General features: G+C 42.0%; 2 protein-coding genes across 2 annotated transcripts in view; both read right to left on the bottom strand.

Moving 5' to 3' along the window:
- Positions 1-3,671: 3,671 nt before the first annotated feature.
- On the bottom strand, positions 3,672-5,713 carry LOC145410972 (uncharacterized; the record flags this gene model as incomplete). Its single annotated transcript, XM_080281027.1, has 1 exon — positions 3,672-5,713. A coding segment is annotated over one exon (1,446 nt), but the record flags the coding sequence as incomplete, so codon positions are not given.
- LOC145410973 (uncharacterized) overlaps positions 5,637-26,783 on the bottom strand; it is a 170,611-nt gene continuing 149,464 nt past the window's right edge. The window contains exons 31-34 of the mRNA XM_080281029.1: positions 21,537-21,748; positions 19,470-19,655; positions 9,758-9,994; positions 5,637-5,776 (exon numbers count right to left, since the gene is read on the bottom strand). Coding sequence (XP_080137155.1) covers positions 5,714-5,776; positions 9,758-9,994; positions 19,470-19,655; positions 21,537-21,748 — 698 coding nt within the window. The 3' untranslated portion in view covers positions 5,637-5,713. The remainder of the gene's footprint in view (positions 5,777-9,757; positions 9,995-19,469; positions 19,656-21,536; positions 21,749-26,783) is intronic.

A 26,783-nucleotide genomic window follows, 5' to 3' on the forward strand; every position in this document is an offset into this window, starting at 1 on the left:
AGCTGTCCTGCCAGAATATATATATATATATATATATATATATATATATATATATATATATATATATATATATATATATATTGTCCTGCTAGAATATATATGGGGCCTCTGTGGCACAGTGGTAAAGTGCGCGTTTTCGTACACCGAAGAACGAGGGTTCGCGCCCTGCCAGGGTAATAAACTTTGGGAGCGTTCTTCTGGCCATGTACTGCTTTGGCGGACATCAGGGGTGCTGTGGTTGAACCAGTGACGCATACTATAAAGTATGCTTGCACCCGGTCGGCTTGCGCGGGCCGATTACGCGTGGTTCACGCACTACACACACATCCAAAGCCACTCCAGCACAACAACTACACTTACAAGTACTGCTCACCCTACATACAATCTCTACGCTCAAACGGCTGATGACGACGACGATATATATATATATATCTCACTGATTTTTATCTGCTATATTGTCAGCTTAGAAATTTAACCTCTTCATTTTTTATGATGATGATGATCATCATCGTCATCATCGTCCAGACGATTTAATCAGCTGAATTAGATATATCAATACCCCATTCACGTCGAGACCTTTCCCAAGTTTTATATGTTCATCTTTAAGCATCAGGAAATAAATTTAGAAGTATAGTATCGGTAGTGGATATCACTGGATTCAGTGGGATGCAAGACACATCAGTTTATGGAGTCTGTGAGTCGTCTGTTATGTGCTGAGACTTTTTAATTAATCCTGCTGCTGCCGATGAATATCTGATATGACACGATAGGCATCGGCTACCTTCATGGAATGGCTCATACTTACTGTAAATACTGTAGGCCTACTATTTTTTTGTTCTTGTCGCCAGCAAAGATCACGTCCTATTGCGAAAGTAGGTGGATTGAACAACTGTCACTAGCATGTACCTGCCACTATGGGGTGGTGAGGGACGCCATCATGTGATGACAAGTATAATCGGGCAGCTCCACCGACCAGTTATACAAACATTTCTCAACTTTTTCCCTGTCCTCCCCAAAGAGGTGGATGGACTGGAATGCAGGAAAAGGGCAACTGCAACTTGTAGTACTGTGGGTTCACGTTGAGCTTGAGGATGTAGTTACTATTACTAGTACTACTACTACTTATGTCACCAAGTACTACTGCTACTACTACTACTACTAGTCACTAAGTACTACCACTACTACTAGCCTACTGCTGCCGCTGCAGCCGGTTTATCTTCATCCGACTAGGCTACTCCCATATAGATGAAAACGTCGGAATTTAGGGATGGCGAGAAACACTTTCCAGAATCTCCTAAACAACAGTCGAAATCACCTGACGATTTCAGAACAGAACTTACCGATTTGTGTTTGTAGGGGGGGGAGGGGAGCACCATTTTTAAACTTCACATAGCCTACATCATTTTCTCTGCTTTCAGCATTACTTTCAGTAACTGTTCTATGAAAGTCTTAGACAATTTCCCGTCAAATTTCACATACAGATTAAAAGGATTGAGAGGGGAGGAGGGGGAGCAAGGAAATTAGAGAGAGGAGAGCGGCGAAGAAGCGGTTGTTTGGATAAGAGAACAATTTGAGATGATGGAGAATGATAAGGCGGTGATGAAGGCCGGAATGGAATGGTGTGATAACGAGGGCAAATATCACTGTGATGCCCGGGAGTAGATTCCTTCAGCTGATTAACTCTCATGATCGAGACAATTCAACTATTATATTCAAGCTAATGTTTTATTATTCAGCAGTGTGTGTTGTCACCATTAACTCTCACATTAGGGATTTTTCTACTGTTCCAATTAACGCCAGAAGATTTCATTCAGCTCACTAAGTCCAGTAGCCTAAGTGTTAACTGGCTTTTTTATCCATTCAGCCTAAGATGGCCAGACTAAATATAAAGCAGTCACTGTAGTGATGAGATTAAACAGTTAAAATAGTCTGGCTAGTCTATTTACCTATCTATTACAAAATGTCATATTCCTTTAAGGGGTAGCCATTTGTCTTTGAGATAGTGGTTTTTTGGGCAGGAGCACTCTCCGCCAACCCACTTGTTGACACACAGGGAACACATATGGGTTGCTTATATGGTTTCCACCCAGCATTTTAAATGGTTTCCTGGCATACAGGAAACCATTAGGCTTGTCACTCAATGTAAAGCCACCTAATAAAGAAAGAAGAGTATGCAAAAGTGACAGGAAAGATGGGGTAAACAGGAAGAGAGGAAAGCAGAAAAAAAAAAAAATGATAAAAGTTATGGAAGATGTAGGCTGCACTACATCAAGTGAGTGGATGATGGTCGCCACCACCTACCACAAACTGTCTGGCTGGTATATATATAAAATGATGTAACCCAGCTAAGGCAGTTGGACATCCCTCAATATAATCAACTAGTTTAAATAAAAAAAAATATATCCATCCATCCATCATCCAATCCTACGTTGCCCAATGAGCAGCGTAGGAGCCCGGGGCTAGGCAGTTGGTCCTAACATTTAAGATGAGAGTGACCAGCCTCTCTCATCCCTGAGTGGCATTACGTGAGCAATAATCCCCAACCATCCCTTGGATATAAACCTTCACCGGCTCAATCAGATTGGAGCACAATAATTACCCACAAAACCACCAGGTGCTAAAATTTGGTTATATGGTTACCACCCAGCATAGTAAAAAGTTTCCTGGTGTACAGGAAATCATTTGGCTTGTCACTCAGTGTAAAGTCACCCACGGGCAGAAGGAAGAGGAAAGAATGAAGTAAAGAAAGACAAAAGAGGGAGTGTAAAGTCACCCACAGGCAGAAAGATGAGGAAAGAATGAAGGAAAGAAAGACAGAAGATGGAAGGAAAGAAGGATGGAGGAGAGGACAGGGCAGACACCCGAGAGCAGCACTACATTGAGTGAGTGGATGGTGAGCGCTCCCACCTACCACAAATATATTCTACAAATGCTAAAGGAAAGTGTTTCCAACCTCTTCAGCAGTAAAAGTCTCCCCCGAAGTAATTTTAAATGTTTGTTATGAGCAATATAATGCACAGAATACAGGATACTGGACAATGTTTCTAATCCTTTCACAAAGAGATATCCCCAAAGTTAAACATCACCTGTAGATGAAAAATAAACAGTCGCTTAAGATTACACAAATCTGCTAAATGATGCCTTTTTACGTATGTGTGTTTGTGCATGTGTACATGCAGGTCTGTGTAGGGTTACAGGAGGTGGACCAAAAGACCTGGGATGATGTCACACTACGTGACCTCAGTGATAAAGGACTGAATATGGATGCTGTCAGAGACTGAGCAGAGTAGAGATCCACCAAAACCAAGGCTGACAAATGCAAGCAGGTTGGAACTTTCACAAATGTAACTTATTGTATGGCCAGCCTAGTTCATTGGGTCCTTTGGAGGAAGCATGGAGTGCAGTTTTAAGGAGTACTAGGAGTATCATCTACTGTTGCCTGGTCCATCTGAAAAATCCATTTCTTTCCACAACCTGATATACTCTATTACTCTAGCCAAACAAGTTTACATTAAAAATCTGTTAGGGTCCAGGTATCTGTCATTGTACTCTTAAGTAGTGAAACAAAACTTAGTTAATGGAATCTGCATTACCACATATTCTATGACAAACTACAAGCACAGATATTAACTTTTGGCATTGTAGTTTGGGAAATAAATATACACTGTCACTATTACTTGCCTTATTTATTCAAGCATCAAGAATATATATATAAACATTAAACTATGCATATAATCTATAAATATCAAAACAACACCATCCTCATAAAGCAACACTATTATATATATTGCAATTTTTTTTTTTAACAATATGGGATCTATTGTAGGCAACACGCAGTAAATAGACATCTAGATTTTACAACAGGCTATACAAACATGCAATAAATTTGGGCACATCTTGGATAACAGTGCACTATATATTAATAATACTCTTACTCTTTTAGCTTGTTTGATTTACACAGAAGCTTCAGAAGCGCAAGAACAAAAATTCAGGATATACTAATATACAAGTAATGGCTGGTCACCTGACAACCAACCATTATTTATTATTGCTTTTTTTTTTTTAATTTCATTTTTTGTTCTAATTCCACTGAAGCACAACAAGTAACAAGTCATGTAAGTTACAACACTGAGTCTACAAAAGCTCCATCAGAACAGTGTGCGATATCTCACCTAAAGTGTCTGAGGCATTAAAAAAAAAAGAAAAAAAAGACAGGAACAAGTAGAACTAATAATTAATACAACCAAAAGAGGGAAGACACACTGACCTACAGAAAATAAACTAAATAAAAAATCATGAGAGCGATAACAAAACAGGACAGAACCAGAACAGCTGAAAGCTTCTGTTTATTGATGGGTTTAGGTTTTGCAAAGTCCTCAGGAATGAAAAGACAAGTGGAATCTCTTCGCTGTTTCTCTGAGTATGGTGTTATAACAGTGGTGTCCTCTGGCATCACTTGCTTTGAGAATGGTAAGCTTTCGGCCAGCTGTGCATATGGAGTGACAAATGACACTGACTCCGGAACGACATGAGGCTCGTATCCTTGGGGCTTGCCAGATTCCTTGGGCTGGGCATCTGAGCTTCTATCTGGTATAACTGGCTGATTATGTTTAGCAAAGAGGTCACTTGTAGATGGTTCTGATACAAATGTGTCTTGAGATTCAGGTACTGGTGGAAGAGGGATTTGTGGTGGAGGTGGCAGATTAAGAACTGATGGTCGACTCAACAAACCTGTTGTGGTTGAAGGATGCAAGTGATAGCTGAAGCCAAAACTTTTCTCTTTATTAATAAGATTTACTCTGTCTCTCACTGATACTTCAGCAATATCCACTGCCTGAGATGAATCCACAGAACTGTCTAACACAGACCTATTTTCTGAAACCATTGCTTTATGGATCTCTTGAGAAACAGGAGCAAATCTCTTCTGTTGCCAGTATTCCTTCTCTGACCCAGGATGGCTATCCAGCTGACTATTTTCCACAGGTAGGGGTACATCAGACTGCATCACATTTTTCTCTATTTTGTAGTGGCTCTTGGCATGGTTGGTTAACAATGCCACTATGGATGGTACTCTTCCTTGGTATTTCTTGGAACCCGATCTAGTTGTCTGATATACAGGACTTGACATGACTGGCCCTCTAGATGAAGGGTGCGTTAAACGTCCCTTGGGTACTGCTCTCCCTCTGAACCATGGTGGTTTTACACTTATCTGAGGCTTATCATACTTCTGTTTTATATTTTCCGGGCTACCCCACATTGCATGCTGTCGTCTTTGTTCATCAACTGACCAAACAACAAGGCAATTTTCAGGAAGGTCCTGTGGCTTTGATATAAGTACCACTGAAAAGTTAACATCACTCTGTGAACATTTAACATGGACAACGTCATGCACAATATTAAAAAAATCAGGATCTTCACTGAACACAACATTACGGGGAACATAACAAATAAGAGTATTGCCTACATCCACTTCTTTAACAAATGACGATGAAGGGTCAATATTATTAGTTGTGATAACTATCTTGCTGGTCTGAGGAGCTGTGTATGCCGAATCTAAGGCTGAACATTGTGATTGAGAACCACGTCTCTGGTGCTGATCGTCTAATGGGGGGAACTGCTGCGTGCTGAGGGTGGAGGGGGATGATGCGAGGTAATGCTGCAGGGAGGTGGTGGTGCTGTCTAGAGCATCAACAGTGGTGTAGCCCGTGTCTCTTCAAATATTGGTCATACTGGAACGCTTCAGACCTTGCTCTATACTATCCAACTCCCACAACACCTGTCAAAATCAATATTATTATTCAGATGATCAGAAAGAGTACTTAATATAAGGTTAATAAACAAAATATGTAGCTGACATTTAACCCAAGAACTGCATTCCAATATGCCCACTGCTCAACTGCAACACATCACGGATGTAAGGCTATAAATCATATTTTCTGTGCTTTGTTTTAGTGAGAATTGTGGTCAGCTGTTCATTTGTAAGTCAAATGGAGGTATCTAATTTACCTTACCATACAATAATATATCCTCTTTCATCTCATAACTCTAAAATTGGCTTCCAATGAAATAATGTTAATTTTTTCCACTTGGTGCCATGGCACTCTAACTATAGATACTTACAGCACATAACTAATGCATATACAGTAATGACCTTAAAATTTAGGAACATATACTTCATCACACTCCAAGTGCAGTTTGCCACAAGGGCATAGGAAGCACAATAATTCCATCCTGTGCAGTGTTTGTGATATGTGGGTGCATAAGAGATGCAGTGTGGTATTAGAAGAAGACTGAGACAAAGTTGATTTCAAGTGTGCAGTGTGTCGTGGAGAGCACGTGGAGATTGTCAGGCGTGATAGGATTAACCTTGCTGGAGAGTCTCTTGAGTGTGTGGAAACGTTTTGTTACTTGCGAAACATGTTATTCAGTGGCTAGAGTGAAGAATGGTTGGAAGAAGCTCAGGGAGCTGTTGCCTCTCCTGATATTGAGAGGGCTCTCCCTCTGTGTTAAGGGATCCTCGTATCTGGCATGTTAGGAGTGTAATGCTGTATGGCAGTGAGACCTGAGCAGTAAAGGAAGAGGATATTTGCAGGCTCAAGTGTACAGAAAAGACAATGACTAGATGGATGTGCAGTGCGTCCTTGAATATGAAGCATGGGGGGGGTCTAGGTTTACGATGGAAGAGTTAAGAGGAAAGATGGGACTAGAGTGTACAGGTATTGGTGTTGTGATGAGGACAGGTAGACTGAGATGCTTTAGGCATGTGGAGAGGATGGGGGATGGCAAATGGGTGCAGAAATTGGGAAGTGTGAACATTTGGAGTAAGGTTGCGAGAGGCAGACTGAAAAAGACCTGGGACAAGGTCATAAAGTGTGACCTCAAGAATAAGGGACTGCAGCATGGAGGGCCACCATTAGGTGGCCAAGACAAATGCATGCAAGCATGCTGGAGCCTTTATAAACTAAACTAAACAAAACGATTCCGTATCAATCCGCAAGACCTGAACTGAATCCTTAGAAACTTCAAAATCATTGTTTTTGCACACCAAAGAGGTCACCTTGAATCCTAATGGTGCAGCTGAATGGCTAAACATAACACTTTATGATTGCTACTATGCATCCTTGAAAATAAATAACTGAAATGACTATAAAGCTTTGTGTAACATAAAAGAAATAGGTAGTATGTTAAATTTGAAAACATTACACAGCATTGTAGTTCACTGCGATGTAATGTCCATTGTAGTATAAAAAGATTTCTTAGCATTTTTTGCAAATCATGCTTGTCATTAACATGTACAATAAAAGTCCTATAACCTGGCCACCAGTAATCCAAAAATCCCAGTACTATGAATTGGTCAAGGCAAAATTTTTCTAATTTTCCTGGTCTTTTTTCAAAATTTTCTGGGCTTCATCTAAGGATTTATCTGGCTTGGACTTACTCCTGGCCTTGGATGTACCTGCCTTCAATTATTCATCAACACTTCCATACACTTCCGCTGAATTTATTCAACGATCATGAACACTCACGATCACTAATTTCTGTTCAGGGATGTCCCCTTCCTACCCCCATATACCCAGGTTTGATGGAAGGGGGGACGAAATGAGTTCCACCCGCCTCTACCCCAGCTCCTAACACTCCCCCATACCCCTACCCCTCCCAACCCCTGACTCGTCTTTTTAACTGGCAGTTACATCTCATGCTAACCTCATATTTTACATTCATTCACATTCCTAATACACAAACAAAACACTAGGATATGTAAAAGGTATATACAGTAATATAACTATGAACATACTGCAGCAAGAAGTTAATGCATTATAACGTTGACAGTAAAACAGAAGCGTTAACAACAGCCATCCCAGGCCTCATACGCTGGGTGCTTGCATGTGTGCGTGCGTGCGTATCTGTGCCTTATATACACATATGATACATACATACATAGATATAGATATATATATAAATATATATATATATATATATATATATCTATCTATCTATCTATTGCCAGACACCTCAATCCCGTTTGGGGTGGCCACAAACAAATCGCCTCCAAGTCACCCTGTCCCCCGCCATTTCACTGCCCTGCTCCCAACTCACACCCCTCTCTCTCATATACCTCTCCACCCCATCCCTCCATCTCATCCTCGGCCTCCCCCTCCCTCTTCCCCCCTCCACCTCACTCACACACACTCTCTTCGTCAGTCTTTCACCCTCCATCCTCTCCACATGGCCAAACCACCTCAGGTTGTTCCTCATAACGCTCCCTATCACATCCACATCAACACCACAACGCTCCTTTATATCCTCATTCGTCAGCCTATCTCTCCATGTGACTCCACAGGCTCCTCTTAAATAACTCATTTCCACTGCTCTCACTCTTGACTTGTGTCCTTCCAACAACGTCCAAGCTTCACTTCCGTACGTTAGAGTTGGTATCACAATACTGTCATGTAGTAACTTTTTCACTTCCATGCTCACTTCCCTGTTTCTTATCACTGCTTTCAAAGAACCAGCAACCTTTCTTCCCTGCTGTACCCTTTCAAGCATTTCACCCTCCAAACCTCCATCCTTACTCATCACACTACCCAAGTACTTAAACGCACTCACATTTTCCAATTCCTCACCATCCAACCTCACTGTACATTCACTGACTTCACCTCTTTCAAAGACCATCACTTTACTCTTCCCTACATTCACCTTCAGATTTCGTTTCTTACACACACTCCCAAACTCATCCACCAAGCCTTGGAGCTCCCCTTCGTCTTCACTCAACAACACAGTATCATCTGCAAACAACAGTACAGGGAGTTTCCAAACACTATCCTCTCTCACCAGGGCCACTCCAACATCCACTACCCTATCTTGTACCTCTTTTATTACCCCATCCATGTACAGATTGAACAACCATGGAGACATGACACATCCCTGTTTCAACCCAACTTTCAAAGAGAAAAATTCACTTAGTTCACCATCCACATGCACTGCAGCCTTCACACCATCGTACATACTCTTCACAGCATTCAACAACTTCCCATCTACTCCATATATTCTTAACATTTTCCACAATCCTTGTCTATCCACCCTGTCATATGCTTTCTTCAAATCCATGAAAGCCGCATACAACTTCTTTCCCTTCTCTAGAAACTTTTCCACTAAAGATCTAAGGATGAATATCTGATCTACACAACCTCTTCCCTTCCTAAAGCCTCCCTGTTCCTCTCCAACTAATTTCTCTGTTCTTCCTCTAACTCTGTCAATAAGTATCCTACCATACACTTTTCCTATTATACTAAGAAGACAAATGCCCCTATGATTATATATATATATTTAAAGGGTAAATGACCAGCATACAGTATATCCCCTTGGTAGAAAACATGACTTAAACAACCTCCATTCACCACTTAGGGATTAAAGCTAGTAGTCACTCCAACTGGAGCACTAACCATCAGACCACCAGGTGCCTCACCTGCAGGTGGGAAAGAGGCAGGATGATGATGATGATGATGATGATGATACATGAAAAACTAAACTTTCCTTCTTCTTTTTTTTTTTTTTTTTTTTTTTTTTTTTTAAAGGATACCGGAGTCACCCATTTTTAAAAGGAAGGTTCAAAGTATACAATGCATTTCCATTCTGAGAGTACTATCACCTACAATGTCTGGATTGATATGCCTAACCCTGAAAACATGCACTCATGATGGGGTAATACAAGTACAGGACTGGACGATGGATGGATGAATGTCTTACAGTTACTCACTTCAAGCAAGCAGCCGGTGCTCCAAGACTGTGCTGGATTGGAGTCCTTGCAGTATGAACCATTCGAGTTCGTGAGCTCAGGGAGGGAGCGCCAGGTGCTGGTGAGCAGGTGTGTGAGGTGAGGGGCAGTAAGAGCCTTCACATGGCCCATGGTGCGACCCAGTTCTTCGAAACCACCTACTTTTGGTGCAATGGCTAACTGAGCACGAAGCAGCCATCCAACAGGCCACAACCATTCCTGTTAAATTAAAGCACCCTTTTCATAATTCTGACTTTGTTTTCCCCAGCAAAGGATAGGGAGAGATAGGAACCAGAAAACAAGTAAAGAGAAAATGCTAAAGTGGGATAATAATTGACTAAATGTCCAGTGAAATTAGTTAAAAGACAGACACTTCAATCAAGCCCCTACAATCACAACTTTTATCCTACACATCTTATTTTAGTAACAGTACTATAGTAACATAATTATACCCCACAGAGAAAAGGTATTAGGAAGAGCAAATATTTTGGCTTAACTTGGACCCACTACCCAAAGAGGGTCCAAATCAAGCAAAAACGTTGTTCAATATTTCAATTTGTGGGTAAAATTATTAAAAACGTATACTACCAACCAGAGCATTTTCATCTTTCATCGCTGGTTTTTTCTCCCTTATTTAGGAAGGGCTGACATAACCAGCAATGTATGCAGAACAATAAGCTTACATTTCAACACAACCATCACTATTACAATAAAAATCACTATTATCACTGCAACACTTGAGTGACATTCATAAATCAATGAATTCACTCCTTCAGTTCAAGATTTTAATTTCAACTGCTCCATTGTAATCTTGCTCCATTCAGTAGATTGTATTATGCTTAACCCCTAAACACTAGGCTATTTTTGTCGGTCTTCCTCTCTGTATGGGCATTTTCCCCAAAACTGATTGTTTTGAAACCTTAATATCTCATAAAGTAGAGCAGATGGGGAAACAAATTAAAGACCAAATTACTCAACAACTCTTCTTCTTGCAAATGAATGCATCTCCAGGTCTGTAGGTGGTACCATCGATGAGTAGGGATGTGGAGAAGGTGGATTACTTTTTGCTCTTTAAGCAGGATATGTCTGACTCTCAGCGCGCAGCCCAGGCTAGGGTCTCGTTGCGTGCTCTCTGCCCAGCATTTGTAGCGCTGACTCCCCAGGGAGAGTGGTGTAGCTATAATGCTGCCCAACCTCATGCAATGTAATTTTTCCATGTAGTAACCAATCTTTCCCATTTTCCATATTCACAGCTATGGGTATGAGTCATCACCCTGTACATGTGGCTCGTCATTGGTTTTCCAGCCATAACAAACTGGCTCTGTGCCCTGTTGTTGTGTGGGATACTTGTACTGATACAATAAAAGGTCAAGCAATTGATATTCACTCATTTTCCAACTTTGCACTTGGTATTCACTTTGAGATAAGACTTTCTTTTTCCTCTATTATTTCTGCCACAGAAAGCACACACAGCTTTTATGAAATCCTTATTTCTAACTTACAACAGGTAAGGAGGTGGGCTATGGTTTATGTTGTTAAGAGATATTTCTTTGGCATGGGGCTCATACTTACCATACAACTTACATCCTATAGGACTTATTTTACTGGCACTTGATGTCACATCTACAGTGCATATCTCACATCTTGCAAAAAAATAAATACTGTACCTTGTCAAGAATAATACAGATGTCCTTCCAACAAAAATAAATTTTCTTCAGGTGCATTTTGAGCTTTCTTCCCTTCTTGCAGGGAGTCAGGATATTTACATTAAACACACAAACTTCACACTGATGTTATTACTTACAAACTACAAAAAAAAAAAAAAAATTGACTTGCACTGCAGTGTCCACTATTTACACCCTCCCACGCACCTCTTCTTGGCACTCTTGTTCACGGTGGAAATCAAAGACGCAATCAGGACACAGAGCAACCTTGCACTCAATGCACTCATAGCACATTTCCTTTCATGTTGTGGCCAGACGTTTTGTTGTGGGTCAGACATGACAGTACCTGTAAGCCAGTCAGCCAGCAGGTGTTTGGCCTATATGGACTAGATGGTGCCGTGACAGGTACTGTGCACTTGAAAGCCTGTCCACCATAGCTACCTGATACAATGTCCTCCATGAACTAGCGACCTGAACATTCCCATACTTAGCAAGCAGCTTGTGTGTGAATTCTCTCTCATACGTAGAGAGGGAGACTTTCTGACAACCTCGATGTAAAGTATGAAATAGTTCAGGAAACTGATACCTGGAAGGAGTAAAAAGGCCTTCTTATACCATCTGCATGATTTACGGAGGCAGTCTATCTCACCGATCTGCATGTCTGATTTACTGACAAGCCGCATGTTGATGTTTTAATCGATGACGGGATCTGGCTTGAACATGGATTCCCTGGTTCTGTAGTCTGTTTTGCCTGTGTCCTCCATAACCCCCTTATGCGCTTATCATGCCAGTGAATGGCCAAGATGTTACCACATTTCTGAGCTAACAGGGCACCTTTCTCAGTTTTCTCGGGGAATGATGGAAAATTCCTCCTCTTAGCATGGACAGTTCCACAGATACCAGTGCCATATTCAAGCAAATACTCTGTCAACGCCAGGGATGTTTAATAGTTATCAGTATACAGCATGTAGTGCCTGCTGAAATACCTGTCCATTACCACTTTCACGACTGCAGGAGAAAACTCATGGGGATCATCACTAGGTATTTCAACATCCATAGCCGAATAAACTATTGTATTACATCTAGCACATATCCAGTCTTGCAATCACACAGGACAAAAGCAGAGTCCAAAACACTGACGTTTTGATGGCATATACTGAATAAAAGAAAGACATCCCCGGAACAGACGAAACAACTCATCAATCACCACTTTTAGAAACAGCCGGAAAAGCTGGCAAATGCCTCCTTTAGCATGGAAAGGATAGGCCTGATCTTCCACAACCTGTCATTGGATGCTGGACCATAATTCCTGTTAAAAAGTAGGAAGCTGAGGATGGCAAGGTATCGGTCACAGATCATATTTCCCAAGGACAGGTGTGTGGACGATTTCATCCACTGCCTTATAGTCATGGAACACATGTTTTCTGACATGGGCCATTATCATGGTCAGAGTGTGCCACACATACACTTCCCTCCACTGGCACCCATTCTTTCATCTTAGAACTTTTGCTCACAGACACCTCATTTCACTGCACTGAGATAGCCTGGTGGAAGTTTATTTCTTCCACCATGTACTGTACCACTGTGGTAGAAAATATGGCAAGAAAGGAGGACAGGATAGATGTTGATCCCACCTCCAGGTGCTCCTTCTGTACATCTGCCCTTGTCTCATCAAGGGCAGGTACTGCTGGCTCAAAGCCTTCACCTTCCTCCCAAACAAGTGTCCAGCCTCCCGATGCCGGGGCTGCTGTGACGTGACGATAACATGTGCATGACTCCCAGGGCCTCGAGTGTGCCCACAGGCATGGAGGGAAGGGGTGATGCTGGGTGTCCATGCTGATGCACCTTACCCACTGATCTCAATTTCTCCATGTATGAAGGGCCAGGTTGTGGGGAAATGGCCCTAGATGTGCTTGGTTGTGGTGAGGAGAGTTGTGGCGTGGAAAGAGCATGACACACTGGTTGCGAGAGTGGTGGGGAGATGCAGTGGCGGCGTTTATGTAGGAGACGCCCGTTGTCTTCACCACCATCTCCTTCATGTTTCCCACCTCCTGGTTCATCCACCTCTGCCTCAGAGTCAAAGGCATCGCTGTCATACTCCATTCGTTCCTCTTGAAGCAGTGGGAGGACCTTGTCACACATCTCACAGCGGACAGGAGTCGGTGCACATGAAACACCACTCTCTACATGGTAACTTCCTCATTTCTCAGATGTTTCACCACTATCCATCAAACTCGATACAATCATGTCCAATGTGCCCCCTATGGCACTATCACTAAGCCCTTTCCCAGTCTCCTTTGGCAGAGCTTTGGCTGAGGTGGATGATTCAAGTGGGCCACGAGCAGCTGGGACAGAATTGAACACAGACGAATCAGATGACATGGCTCTACACATGGCCATGGCACGGAACAGACCGAGTCATGCTCAGATGCTGTGATGAGGTGTTCTACCAGTGCTTTGTTGGGGTGATCAAATGGTGGCAAATTCAAACTGACATGCAAAAACAACTGCGGTTCCTACCGACACCAGGTGGGAACCTGGTGCCTCTTTCCCAACTGTCTATACCGACATCTGGCAGTTAGAGATAAAGGGAAGAGAATCAGTCAAAAAGTTAATGGAGGCTCAAACCATCATACCCAATGAATTATCAAAAGTTAACAAAACTATTTGGAGACAAGAATGAATCAATAAAATAGAACATGTCACTAGACTGAAGGGGGTCAGGATAATTTTGGGTATCTACAGGTGCATGTTAGAAGCCATGAATGCAATAATCCATGCCTACCAGGCGATCGAACAAGGCTTCTATCTATCTATCTATTGCCAGATGCCATAATCCCACAAGGGGTGGCCATTTGACTGAGTTATTTGTTTTATGGGGAGGGGCATTAACCCTCCACCAACCCACTTGTTGACACGCAGGGAGCACATATGGTTTGGTTATATGGTTACCACCCAGCATTGTAAATGGTTTCTTGGCCTACAGGAAACCATTTGGCTTCTCACTCAATGTAAAGCCACCTGTAAAGGAAAGAAAAGTAATAAGAAGTGACAGGAAAGATGGGAGAAATAGGAAGAGAGGAGGGCAGGCTTATGGACTGTATTTTTACAGGATTAAAAAGCTCCCTAACACCTCTTCCGTTTACCAGTTTCTTCCTGTATCATGTATTTTATACATTATATCAATAAGAAAAATATGTACATGGTATATGAGAGATTAGTTAAACTCAATCCTCGTAAACTGCGTGTTCATAAATCATGGATTCATAAATCAAGGCTAAGTGGCCGTCAGACTGCCGCCAACCTTAAATCACTGTTAAGTCACGAAAATCGTGGACCTAGGCACCCAAGTGGGCCTTTTCCGAGGAGAACTGTAAACCGCGGCATTCAAACTGAAAATCGCGACCCAACAACCAATCACCATGCGTCCCTGGTGGCAAGTGTGCATACTAATGCCGCCATGTTGTTGTTGTTCTTGTCCCACGAGTCCGCACACTACAGACCGTTGCCGTGGAGTACGAGAGCTAACTGCCTTTTTTGTGCAACTTCCCCCCACCTTCTACCTGCCATGGCCCCTCCCGACCCCCTGATGAAGCACTCTAAGCAGTATGGCATCAAGAAGCTGCCACCGTTGTCGTACAGTCAACATTTGGAGCTCATTCGTTGTGCTGAGAAGGGAGAGAAATTTTCAAAGCTGACGAAAGAGTCTGGGAAGAATGAGTGCTAAGAGGTTCTAAGTTCTTCCCAACACCACCCCACTCCATTCACTTACGCAACTTCGTCATAGGATTAAGGTGAGATCCCTTAACACTGCTTATTTCTATTTAATACATGTACTGAATATTCCTAAATTTGTATGTCTGTGTTTGATGGTGCCTAGGGTAAGGTGCTCTGAGGGCAGGTTGGCCGAAGTCCAGACCCAAATTAATTTTTCACATAAGAGTTATTATTCATAAATCACGGAATTTGTAAATTACGGCAGTGGTCCAGACCAAAATTGCCGCGATTTACGAAGATTGGGTGTACATGATCTATCTATCTATATACCTAGGCTGCTTCCCCCAAAGGAAAGGGAGGTAGCCGAGACAGGACGACACACTCCCCATTTACTCATCCATTCAAACACATTCATTTGCATCTTAGCCCCAAAGGGGAGAACGAACAGATCCTCACCGCACCACACCATACAAGGGTCAACTGCGCAATGCAATCAGTGACATCCGCAGCAGGGCCTGACAGCAGAGCTGGTTTACCCCTGCCACATCATAACAGACCCATCCCCTTACCCACACCTGACCTGACTAGCTGATCAGACCAAATGCGGGAGAATATCCCCTCAGGGCTGCGTCATCACTTATTCATTCACAGTTTCTCTCCATTTATTTCTGTCACGCACAACCACTCTTCCTTGTTCAACAGACATCCCTCTCGCATCCAGCGCTCTCTTCACACTGTCCATCCATCCTATTCGTGGTCTTCCTCTCAGCCTTACACCGCCCACATCAGATCTAGTTATCTTTTTCACCAATTGCTCATTATTCATTCTCTCCATATGCCCAAACCATCGCAACACCCTCTGCTCAACTCTACCAGCCATCTCCCGAACAACTCCAGTTCTCCTTCGCATTTCATCATTTCGCACTCGATCCATACTAGTCACTCCACACATACTCCTCAGACACCTCATCTCCATTACATTCAAACTTTTCCTCTCTTGCTACACCCATATTCCAAGTTTCAGCTCCATATAATGCAGTCGGTACCACAACACCTTCATACAGCCTTCTCTTTATATCCATTCTAAGCGAACGACATCTAAACACTTTTTTCATTCCTCCCAGCACCTTTCCTACTTCATTCATTCTAAACTTCACTTCTGCATCTATTCTTCCATCCACAGCAACATGTGACCCTAGGTATTTAAAACACTCTACCTCCTCAAGCAACTCACCATTCAAAACTATATTCATCCCCCTACCATCTACCAACCTCATACACTTCATCACTTTATTCTTATTCTCATTTACTTTCAATTTCCTCCTCTCACACACCCTTCCAAACTCCTCTACCAACTGTCTCAATCTCTCCTCTGAATCAGCCACCAGTGCAGTATCATCTGCAAACAGCAGCTGCTTCAGATTCCACTCTCCACCATCAACATTCACATGTATACATCAACATGTATAATTAAGAAAGAGGTGCTAGGGAATCTCCTGAACTGACAAAAATAACACTACATGTAAGCTTTGGTGGCATATAGCCCAATAATGCAGTAACATGTTTTATGGGGTGGAGAGGTATATGAGAGAGGGGGGTGTGAGTTGGGAGCAGGGCAGTGAAATGGCGGGGGACAGGGAGACTTCGAGGCGATTTGTTTGTGGCCACCCCAAACGGGATTGAGGCGTCTGGCAATAGATAGATAGATAGATAGATGTTTTATGCATTGTCTACATGTAAAGGGCTGGCCTGAAACTTTACAAATTCATCACAATGTCCTGACTGAGATTCGATCCTGGGCCCTCGAACTTAATACGCACGCACGTTACCACCGAGCCAAATAGAGGATCCCCGCTCTGCCTCTAGGCAACGCAGGCTTTTATACACCCCATTACATCACTCTTTTCTTCCCCTGGTGATTAAGTTGGTCAGTTTTGAACACACGTGGTAGAGTAGCACACTGGAGGCCACTATTAGGGGGAGCCCGCGAACCACAAAGACAGCTCACCCCCAGGATGTGAGGCTTAAGATACTGTCAACAACATCATGGCCCTCTAAGCCCCACCTCACATCCCACACCGCTGCCAACCAATGTAATGGCCCACTCTGAAACTTAACATTAATCACAGTGGTCTGGCTGGGATTCGGTCCCGGGCCCTCACGCTTAACACACGCGCACGTTACCACTGACCCAAATAGAGGATCTCCACTCTGCCTCTAGGCAACGCGGGCTTTTACACACCCCATTACATACAGACATAAATGTGATATTTTACTTAAAAGATGATAAGTGCATCACTGTACTCTACTCTGTCCACTTTAGCCTGGCCAAATATTGCCATCTCTCCATTGTGAATACTAGGCTGTAATATGATTAACCCTAGAATATAATGCCAGTCACTAAGTAGTTTTAATAAATGAATGTACAGTCATAGTACTGTCTTATTCTACCACTGAGAAACAAGAAAAAGCTACAGAAAGATGAAAATTTCTAATAAGATTTGGCAGACAAACTAATATTTATCTGACTGCTCTCTTTGACATTATCTTAACTGGCATTACAACACAACTGACTGCTCTCTTTGACATTACCTTAACTGTCATTACAACACAACTATAATTAACTAAAATTTCATGTGCTAACGAATATACTGGCTTCACTTACCTTCTTCAGCATGAGTATTGTGCTATTTTGGCTAATAGTGGACAATTTCATTAGGCCTAAAGAGATCTCCAAGGTTGAAGGGGTTCTATCTATCTATCTATTGCCAGACGCCTCAATCCCGTTCAGGGTGGCCACAAACAAATCGTCTTAACGTCAACCTGTCCCCCGCCATTTCACTACCCTGCTCCCAACTCACACCCCCCTCTCTCATACACCTCTCCACTCCATCCCTCCATCTCATCCTCAGTCTCTCCCTCCTTCTCCCCCCCTCCACCTCACTCACATACACTCTCCTCATCAGTCTCTCACCCTCCATCCTCTCCACATGGCCAAACCACCTCGGTGTGTTCCTCCTAACGCTTCCTATCACATCCACATCCACACCACAACACTCCTTTATATCCTCATTTGTCAGCCTGTCTCTCCATGTGACTCCACAGGCTCCTTTTAAATAACTCATTTCCATTGCTCTCAATCTTGACTTGTGTCCTTCCAACAACGTCCAAGCTTCACTTCCATACGTTAGAGTTGGTATCACAATACTGTCATGTAGTAACTTTGTCACTTTCATGCTCACTTTCCTGTTTGTAATCACTGCTTTCTAGGAACCAGCAACCTTTCTTCTTTGTTGCACCCTCTCAAGCACTTCACCCTCCAAACTTCTATCCTTACTCATCACACTACCCAAGTATTTAAACATACTCACATTTTTCATTTCCTCACCATCCAACCTCACTGCACATCCATTGACTTCACCTCTTTCAAAGACCATCACTTTACTCTTCCCTACATTCACCTTTAGATTCCGTTTCTTACACACTCTCCCAAACTCATCCACCAAGCCTTGCAGCTCCCCTTCGTCTTCACTCAACAACACAGTATCATCTGCAAACAACAGTACAGGGAGTTTCCAAACACTATCCTCTCTCACCATGGCCACTCCAACATCCACTACCCTACCTTGTACCTCTTTTATTACTCCATCCATGTACAGATTGAACAACCATGGAGACATGACACATTCCTGTTTCAACCCAACCTTCAAAGAGAAAAATTCACTCAGTTCACCATCCACACGCACTGCAGCCTTAGCACCATCATATATACTCTTCACAGCATTCAACAACTTCCCATCTACTCCATATATTCTTAATACTTGAAGGGGCTATGAATGTTATATTTTACAATACAGCCACCATATGTATGCAAAATGGCCCTTTTTCTAGAATAAACTAATGAACACCTTTAGACAGCCTACATGTATGTATCACCATTATCATCATTAGCTTGATTTTTTTTTTTGCTCCCCTCAAATGTTTATAAATAAACTGAAAAAAAATATAGTCATACTGACCATATACTTAAAACTGTGTTGTAAAGGGGAAGATAAACCCTTACTTTCTGGCAAATAATTATGGAGCATCTGTGGTTATGAGCTTAGATCAGCCTGCATCCCACATGTGCGTGTTAAGAAAGCTGCCAGCAAGGAAACTAAGAGGTTAGAAACATTATATCTTCACTCACATGCTTTATAAATTATCAGCAAATCTTTGGGGTCTAGCCTTTCCAACTGTGATGTAATCTTAAAGAATACTGTACAGCAGTATCCTAAATGAAGTTTACAAAATGGGACCCTCTCAGGACTTACCGGGCCCTGGTGATAGTTGTACCCGTGTGCCACCTTAGGGTCAGTGGAATTGTCTGAATTGTCGTAGTCACCGTGGTAGGCCCAGTCCTTTGGATCGAGTGTGCATATTCCCAGGGGTCCCAGAAGCACCTCCTCCGCATGCTTCAGGGCTGTCCACGCATTCTGTGGTGTCACAAGCTCAGGGGCCTACAGATGAGGACAGACAAATCTCTTAAATATATGGCTGGTAAATGAAAGAAACAGTGCATAAAGGTTAGTCATTACAATACACATCTTTAATACTACTCCCTGCTGGAATTAATTTGACAAGGAAAACCAAAACCATATCCCACCAACTTTTTTTTTTTTTATGTGCTCCTCACACTCTTTCAGTCACTCCCTACATTCTTCCTTCTTTTTCATTATGTACAGTACTGTTCAGTTCTCAACTGCCATACAACATACAGTCTGTCTCTCAGACTTCCTCTAATGCCCTAAATACATTACCTAATTACATTTAGCTTCGCTATAAACGACTTCATATACCGTAACTTGACCCCACTTACAGCCACAAACTAAAGTTCACCAACACTTCTCTGATTGTACTGTATCATTGTAGGCTCTATCATGTTTGCATGCATCAGCCCTGGTCACCTGGTGGAGACTCTCCATGTTGCTCGACCTCAGGCAGCCTTCCTATTAAGTGTCTCATCCCTAAAGCCACACTCTATGACCTCGCCTCAGGTCCTTTTCAGTCTGCCTCTTGCAACTCTAACCTCAATGTTCACACTTCTCACCTTCTGCACCCAATTATCATCCTCCATCCTCTGAACATGCCCAGACCATCTCAATCTACCCCTCCTCATCACAACACCAATACAGTTCAGTCCCATCCTTCCTCTTAACTTTTCAATCATAAACTTAGCCCCTCCTAGGCCTTGCATTCAAGGACACATCCATCAAACCATTGTCATTTCTGTATGTATAAGCCTAAGAATATTTTCTTCCTTTACTGCCCAGGTCTAACTACCATACAGCAAGACACTCCTGACACATGCCACATACAAATATCAATAAACACGGAGCGAGTGTCCTCTCTCAATGTCAGGACAGGCAGCAGCTCCCTGAACTTTCTCCAACCATTCCATAACTCTTTACCCTAGCCACAGAGCTGGCTCCAGTTCCACCTCCAGCATATAACATGTCCCACAAATGACTAAACTCTTCCACACATTCAAGAGACTCACCACCCAGATCAATCCTTTCACATCTGGCAATTTCTACATGCTCCACCTCAGATGGTTGTGGCAATGGAAGGTGCTACATGAACTAATTTAATGTGATAGGAATATGATGTTAACAAAAGTATTAAGTGGAAGGATACTCTGTCATCTCAGGAGGAATAAAAAAATATAGCTGACAGGACAATGCTGACACTGGATTGTCAGCAACTTTTGCTCAAAGATGTTCCTCATGGTTAATACCTCAAGGAAAAATCTATATCCTTACCAGATTACTTACTATCATCACATTATACTGTAAACAGTAAACCCCACTGTATTTATTGCAAGAATATATGCTTAGGGAACAACTAACTGAAAGTAACTGCCTATGCATACTCTGAAATGGAAAAAAAGATTATCATCATCATCTAATCCAGTGTTGCCCGATGAGCAGCACAGGCACCCGGGGCTAGGCAAGTTGGTCCTGACATTTAAGATGGCAGTGACCAGCCTCATTCATCCCTGAGTAGCATAATACATATACCACATTTCAAATTTGCAAAAGTCTTTCCCATCATTGTGTCTAATACTGTATGCTTTGAAATGTGGCACAGTCAAACAAAATTCATCTATTATTTCACGGCATTTACTTGATACTTGGGACACGTCAGTCTGTCTCCTGATGCATCATACCAAAGCAAATCATCTATGGGCACAGAAAAATACCAAGCTTTTCTCAGGTTAGGATTATTTGCATTCACAGTAAAGTGAGAAGTTGGAAAAGTAAAATATTAAGCAAACTTTGGTTCCTGACTGTACATCAGAATTAGCCAGTGATAAAAAACATTAAAAGTGTGCAACTTACAGCAGCAATGGCGATAGGGAAGTTGCATCTCAACTGGTAGTCTGCCCAAAACTGTGATGCATCGTAGGAATCTTTGTAAATGCCTCGTCGATTTATCAGCTCTGGTTTTGGCTCCAGCTCAGGGACAGGAGTTTGGTTTATCCAGAAGTAGCGTTCAAAGTTGTCCTGGATCTTCTTCTCCCAAAACTCATATGTCCACTTTGTCACATTGCCTGTGAAAGCATATGACGTTACAGGCAGTTGATACACATTATTAAGTCATATGTGAAGTACTGTAGCTCTGATGTGTTGTGTTATGTAGTTCTGCTATTACTACATGTATTACCTAGTTGTGATATACAGGAAATGAGCTATGCTTGTGGGGTCCCATCTCTTTCTCAACGTCAAATTTTGCTGTGTGTGTGTGTGTGTGTGTGTGTGTGTGTGTGTGTGTGTGTGTGTGTGTGTGTATGCATGTGTGTGTGTATTTACCTATTTGTAGTATACAAGAATTGGGCAATGCTCGTGTTGTCCTGTCTCCATATCCACATTTATCTAGTCTACCTTTACACACATGAATGTTTTTCTCCCGCACCACCTTTTCGTCTAAGTCGTTCCAAATACTAATGTATTTACCCAATATACCTAATTGTGATACACAAAATATGCTATGCTCGTGGGTTCCCATCGCTGTATCTCAGTAAGTCAAATTTAGCTTTAAACTCGTTTAAGTTTTTAGACTGGACGATCTCTTTGTCCAGGCTATTCCATAAGTCTATACTTCTGTAAGGAAAGCTATATTTCTTGATATCCTTCAAGCAGCTTGACTTTTTCAATTTCATTCCGTGTCCTCTTGTTGCTCTCTTATCCCATATAAACATATCTTCTCAAGTCAATTTTATCTACTCCCACCATGGTCCTGAACACTGCAATCATGTCTCTCCTCTTTCTCCTTTCCTCTAAGGAAGGCAAATCCAGCTTTTCCAGCCTCTATCTGTATGACAGATGTGCCAGACTGGGGACCATCTTGGTTGCTGTTCTTTCAATCTTGTTTATATCTTTCTTTTTGTGTGGGGACCACACTACTGCTGCATATTCTAACCTGGGGTGGATCATGGCCACTATCAATTTTTTCATCATCTCCTCATCCATATTGTGTGTGTGTGTGTGTGTGTGTAATTCACTAAATTCACTGGGTCGGTGAGGATCACTTGATGGTCGTGATCGTCAGCTTTTTACCCTCCCGGAAGGGAGCTGAGAGCTCATGTAGTCCGATCTAAGGGCAAGGCTGTGACCTTCACACATGCACACACCCGTCCCCTTGCTCAAGGAAGACAGTAACCACCCACTTCGTCGGTGAAACTTTTCGCAACCTGAGTGAGGCGCGAACTCCCGTCCACCAGTTGGCAAGTGAGAACGTTACCACTGTGTGTATTTACCTATTTGTATTTACCTATTTGTAGTATACAGGAATTGAGCAATGCTCGTGTTGTCCTGTCTCCATATCCACATTTATCAAGTCTACCTTTACACACATGAATGTTTTTCTCATGCACCACCTCTTTGTCTAAGTCGTTCCAAATATTTAAGAATATACCTAATTGTGATATACACGGAATGTACTATGCTCGTGGGTTTCCGTCGCTGTTTCTCAATAAGTCGAATTTAACTTTAAACTCGTTTAAGTTTTTAGACTGGACGATCTCTTTGTCCAGGCTATTCCATAAGTCTATACTTCTGTAAGGAAAGCTATATTTCTTGATATCCTTCAAGCAGCTTGACTTTTTCAATTTCATTCCATGTCCTCTTGTTGCTCTCTTATCCCATACAAACAGATCTTCTTTGTCAATTTTATCTACTCCCACCATGGTCCTGAACACCGCAATCATGTCTCCCCTCTTTCTCCTTTCCTCTAACGAAGGCAAATCCAGTTTTTCCAGCCTCTCTCTGTATGACAGGTCTGTCAGACTGGGGACCATCTTTGTTGCTGTTCTTTGTATTCTCTCAATCTTGTTTATATCTTTCTTTTTGTGTGGGGACCACACTACCGCTGCATATTCTAACCTGGGGCGGATCATGGCCACTATCAATTTTTTCATCATTTCCTCATCCATATAATGAAATGCTACTCTTATGTTAGTCAAGAGCTTATAAGTCTCCCCAACTATCTTGTTAATGTGCTTTTCTGGTGACAAACTATCTTGGACCAGCACTCCCAAATCTTTCTCTTCTCTCCTTTTTGTGATTAATTCATTACCCAAAAAATAATTCAGTGATGGTCTCCTGCTACTTTTACCCATTTCCAATATTTTACATTTCTTTACATTAAATTTCATTTCCCACGTCCGGCTCCAATTGTGTATCCTATCCAAATCCTCCTGCAGTATTTTACAATCCTCCTCAACCTCTATCTTCCTCAAGATCTTTACATCATCAGCAAACAGACTCGCATAACTGTTCACTCCATCTACCATATCATTTACGTAAATCAGGAACATTACTGGCGCCAACACTGAGCCTTGAGGGACTCCACTTGTTACTTCCCTCCATCCAGACATCTTTTCCTTTATTACTGTCCTCATTTGTCTGTCTCTCAAGAAGTCTCTCATCCATTCCAGAAGTTTCCCCTTTAGTCCTCCTATATATTCTAGTTTCCACATTAGTCTCTTATGAGGTACCTTGTCAAAGGCCTTCTCTAAGTCTAAGTACACACAATCCACCCAACCATCTCTCTCCTGTACCACATCAATCGCTTCTTGAGTAAAAGCTCAACAAGTTTGAAACACATGACCTTCCACTTCTGAATCCAAACTGACATTCAGCCAAAATATTCATCTCTTCCAGATATTTTATCCATCTGTCTTTCAGGATTCTCTCACACAATTTTGCGACCATGCTGGTTAAAGACACTGGTCTATAATTCAGGGGTTCTTCCCTGTTTCCTCCCTTGTAAATTGGTACCACATTTGCCCTCTTCCATTCTTTTGGCACTTTCCCCTCTTCCAGTGAGCATACAATTAAGCTGTGAATTTTATCCGCCAGTTGTTCTCTGCATTCCTTCAGTACCCAATTAGAAATTCCATCAGGTCTTGGGGCTTTCCTTACATCTTGAGTTTCCAGTAATTTATACACTTCCTGCACCTCCACTTTTATATCTTTCATCACCGGAACATTTCTAATCACTCCCTCCCCTTCCACAAGCTCCTTTTCTTTAGTGAAAACTGACTGGAAACGTTTGTTCATTATTTCTGCTTGCATTGCCGCATCCTTAAAGACCTCTCCATCTACTTTCAGCTTGGTGATTCCTTCCTTTTGTTTCAGTTTGCCATTAACAAATCTATAAAACAGTTTGGGTTCATCCTTGCATTTGTCAATTATACCTTTTTCAAAATTCCTTTCTTCTTCCATACGTATTCTTGTGTATTCGTTTCTTGTTCTTTTATATTCTTCCTTTGTTCTGTCGTTACCTCTCTTTCTCCAATTGTTCCACGCCTTCTCTCTCTCTTTTTTGGTAGGGGGGCGCGGTAGCATAGTGGTAGCGCGCTGGACTTGTGATCGGGGGATTGCAAGTTCGAGCCTCGCCCGGGCTGCCGTGCCGGGAGGGGTAGCTCCCTCCTGTAACTCTAGCGGGGCTATATAGTCCAATACAGGGCTTAGCTCGGGGGAACTCCATTTCCATTTCTCTTTTTTGGCTATCATACACCTTCTATTAAACCACTCCTTTTTCCTGTTTTCTTTCCCTCTTACTCTTGGTACAAATTTTTCCACTCCCAAATTATAGAGGTCTAGAAAGATATCCCACTTCCTCTGTATCTCTCTTGTTTCTCTGAATTTTCTCCAATCCGCATTTTCAAAAAAGTTTCTCAATCCTGTAAAATTTGCTTTCCCAAAGTTGTATCTTCCCTGTCTATGAAGCTCGTCTCTTGGCTCGACGTTTCCTATTAACATCTGGAACTCAATGACCACGTGATCACTTTTTCCCAAAGGACAGAGATATTCCAATGATTCTATTACATCGGGTTCTTTGGTGAACAGTAAATCTAACCTTGCTGGTGTGTCCTCACCTCGAAACCGTGTCTCTTCTTTGACCCACTGCGTCATCACATTATTCATTATTATATTTAATAACATAGTACCCCACGAGTCCTCGCCGCCTCCCGAGTACCATTCCTCCCAGTTCACCTCTTTACAATTAAAGTCACCCACCAAAATTATATTATTGCTTTTCTCAATTATTTTTTGCAAGTAGCTAGCCATATCTGACAACATCTCATGGTATTCGTCATCCTTCCATGCTCTCGTCTTTGGGGGAACATACACTACCGCCATATCTCTCTTAACATTCTCTCCAGTTTCTAATTTCATATATATCACTTCAGCCCTGCCTTCTCCCATTTCCACAGTATCTACATTTATGTTGTTCTTCACTGCTATCATCACTCCTCCTCCCTTTTTTTCTTTTCTGTCTTTTCTCCACAGTTTGTATTTACCCTCTCCCAAATGAACATCAATATCTTCTCTTAATTTGGTCTCTACAAAGCACATGACATCAGGTTCATGTTCTCTCAAGAAATCATTAATTTCGATCCTTGTCGATATGAAACCATCAACATTAGTATATATCACCTTCAAATTATTTTTGACATTATTAATACCCTCTTCTCTCCTACTCTCTGTCCGTACCACTTCCTCAACTTCTGATCTTTCACAACCATCCCCCCTAGTTTCCTTCACTTCTATTTCCTTAAATACCATTTCCTTACTTTCATATCCAATACTCTCCAAAAAAAAGTATTACGTTCTTCCTCTGTCCTCTTATCATTTTTTTCCTTTACTTCTTCCTTTAATGATTTTAAAACTTCTCTTTCTTCTTCATTCAGATCTTTTCTTATTATAATATTTTCCATCCCCGCCTCTTTGCTTAATTTGTGTGTGTGTGTGTGTGTGTGTGTGTGTGTGTGTGTGTGTGTGTGTGTGTGTGTGTGTGTGTGTGTGTGTGTGTATTTACCTATTTGTATTTACCTATTTGTAGTATACAGGAATTGAGCAATGCTCGTGTTGTCCTGTCTCCATATCCACATTTATCAAGTCTACCTTTACACACATGAATGTTTTTCTCATGCACCACCTCTTTGTCTAAGTCGTTCCAAATATTTAAGAATATACCTAATTGTGATATATACGGAATGTACTATGCTCGTGGGTTTCCGTCGCTGTTTCTCAATAAGTCGAATTTAACTTTAAACTCGTTTATGTTTTTAGACTGGA

The sequence above is a fragment of the Coenobita brevimanus genome, chromosome 87 (assembly GCF_032717465.1).
Source record: "Coenobita brevimanus isolate Jiangsu-jjx chromosome 87, ASM3271746v2, whole genome shotgun sequence".
NCBI lineage: Eukaryota > Metazoa > Arthropoda > Malacostraca > Decapoda > Coenobitidae > Coenobita > Coenobita brevimanus.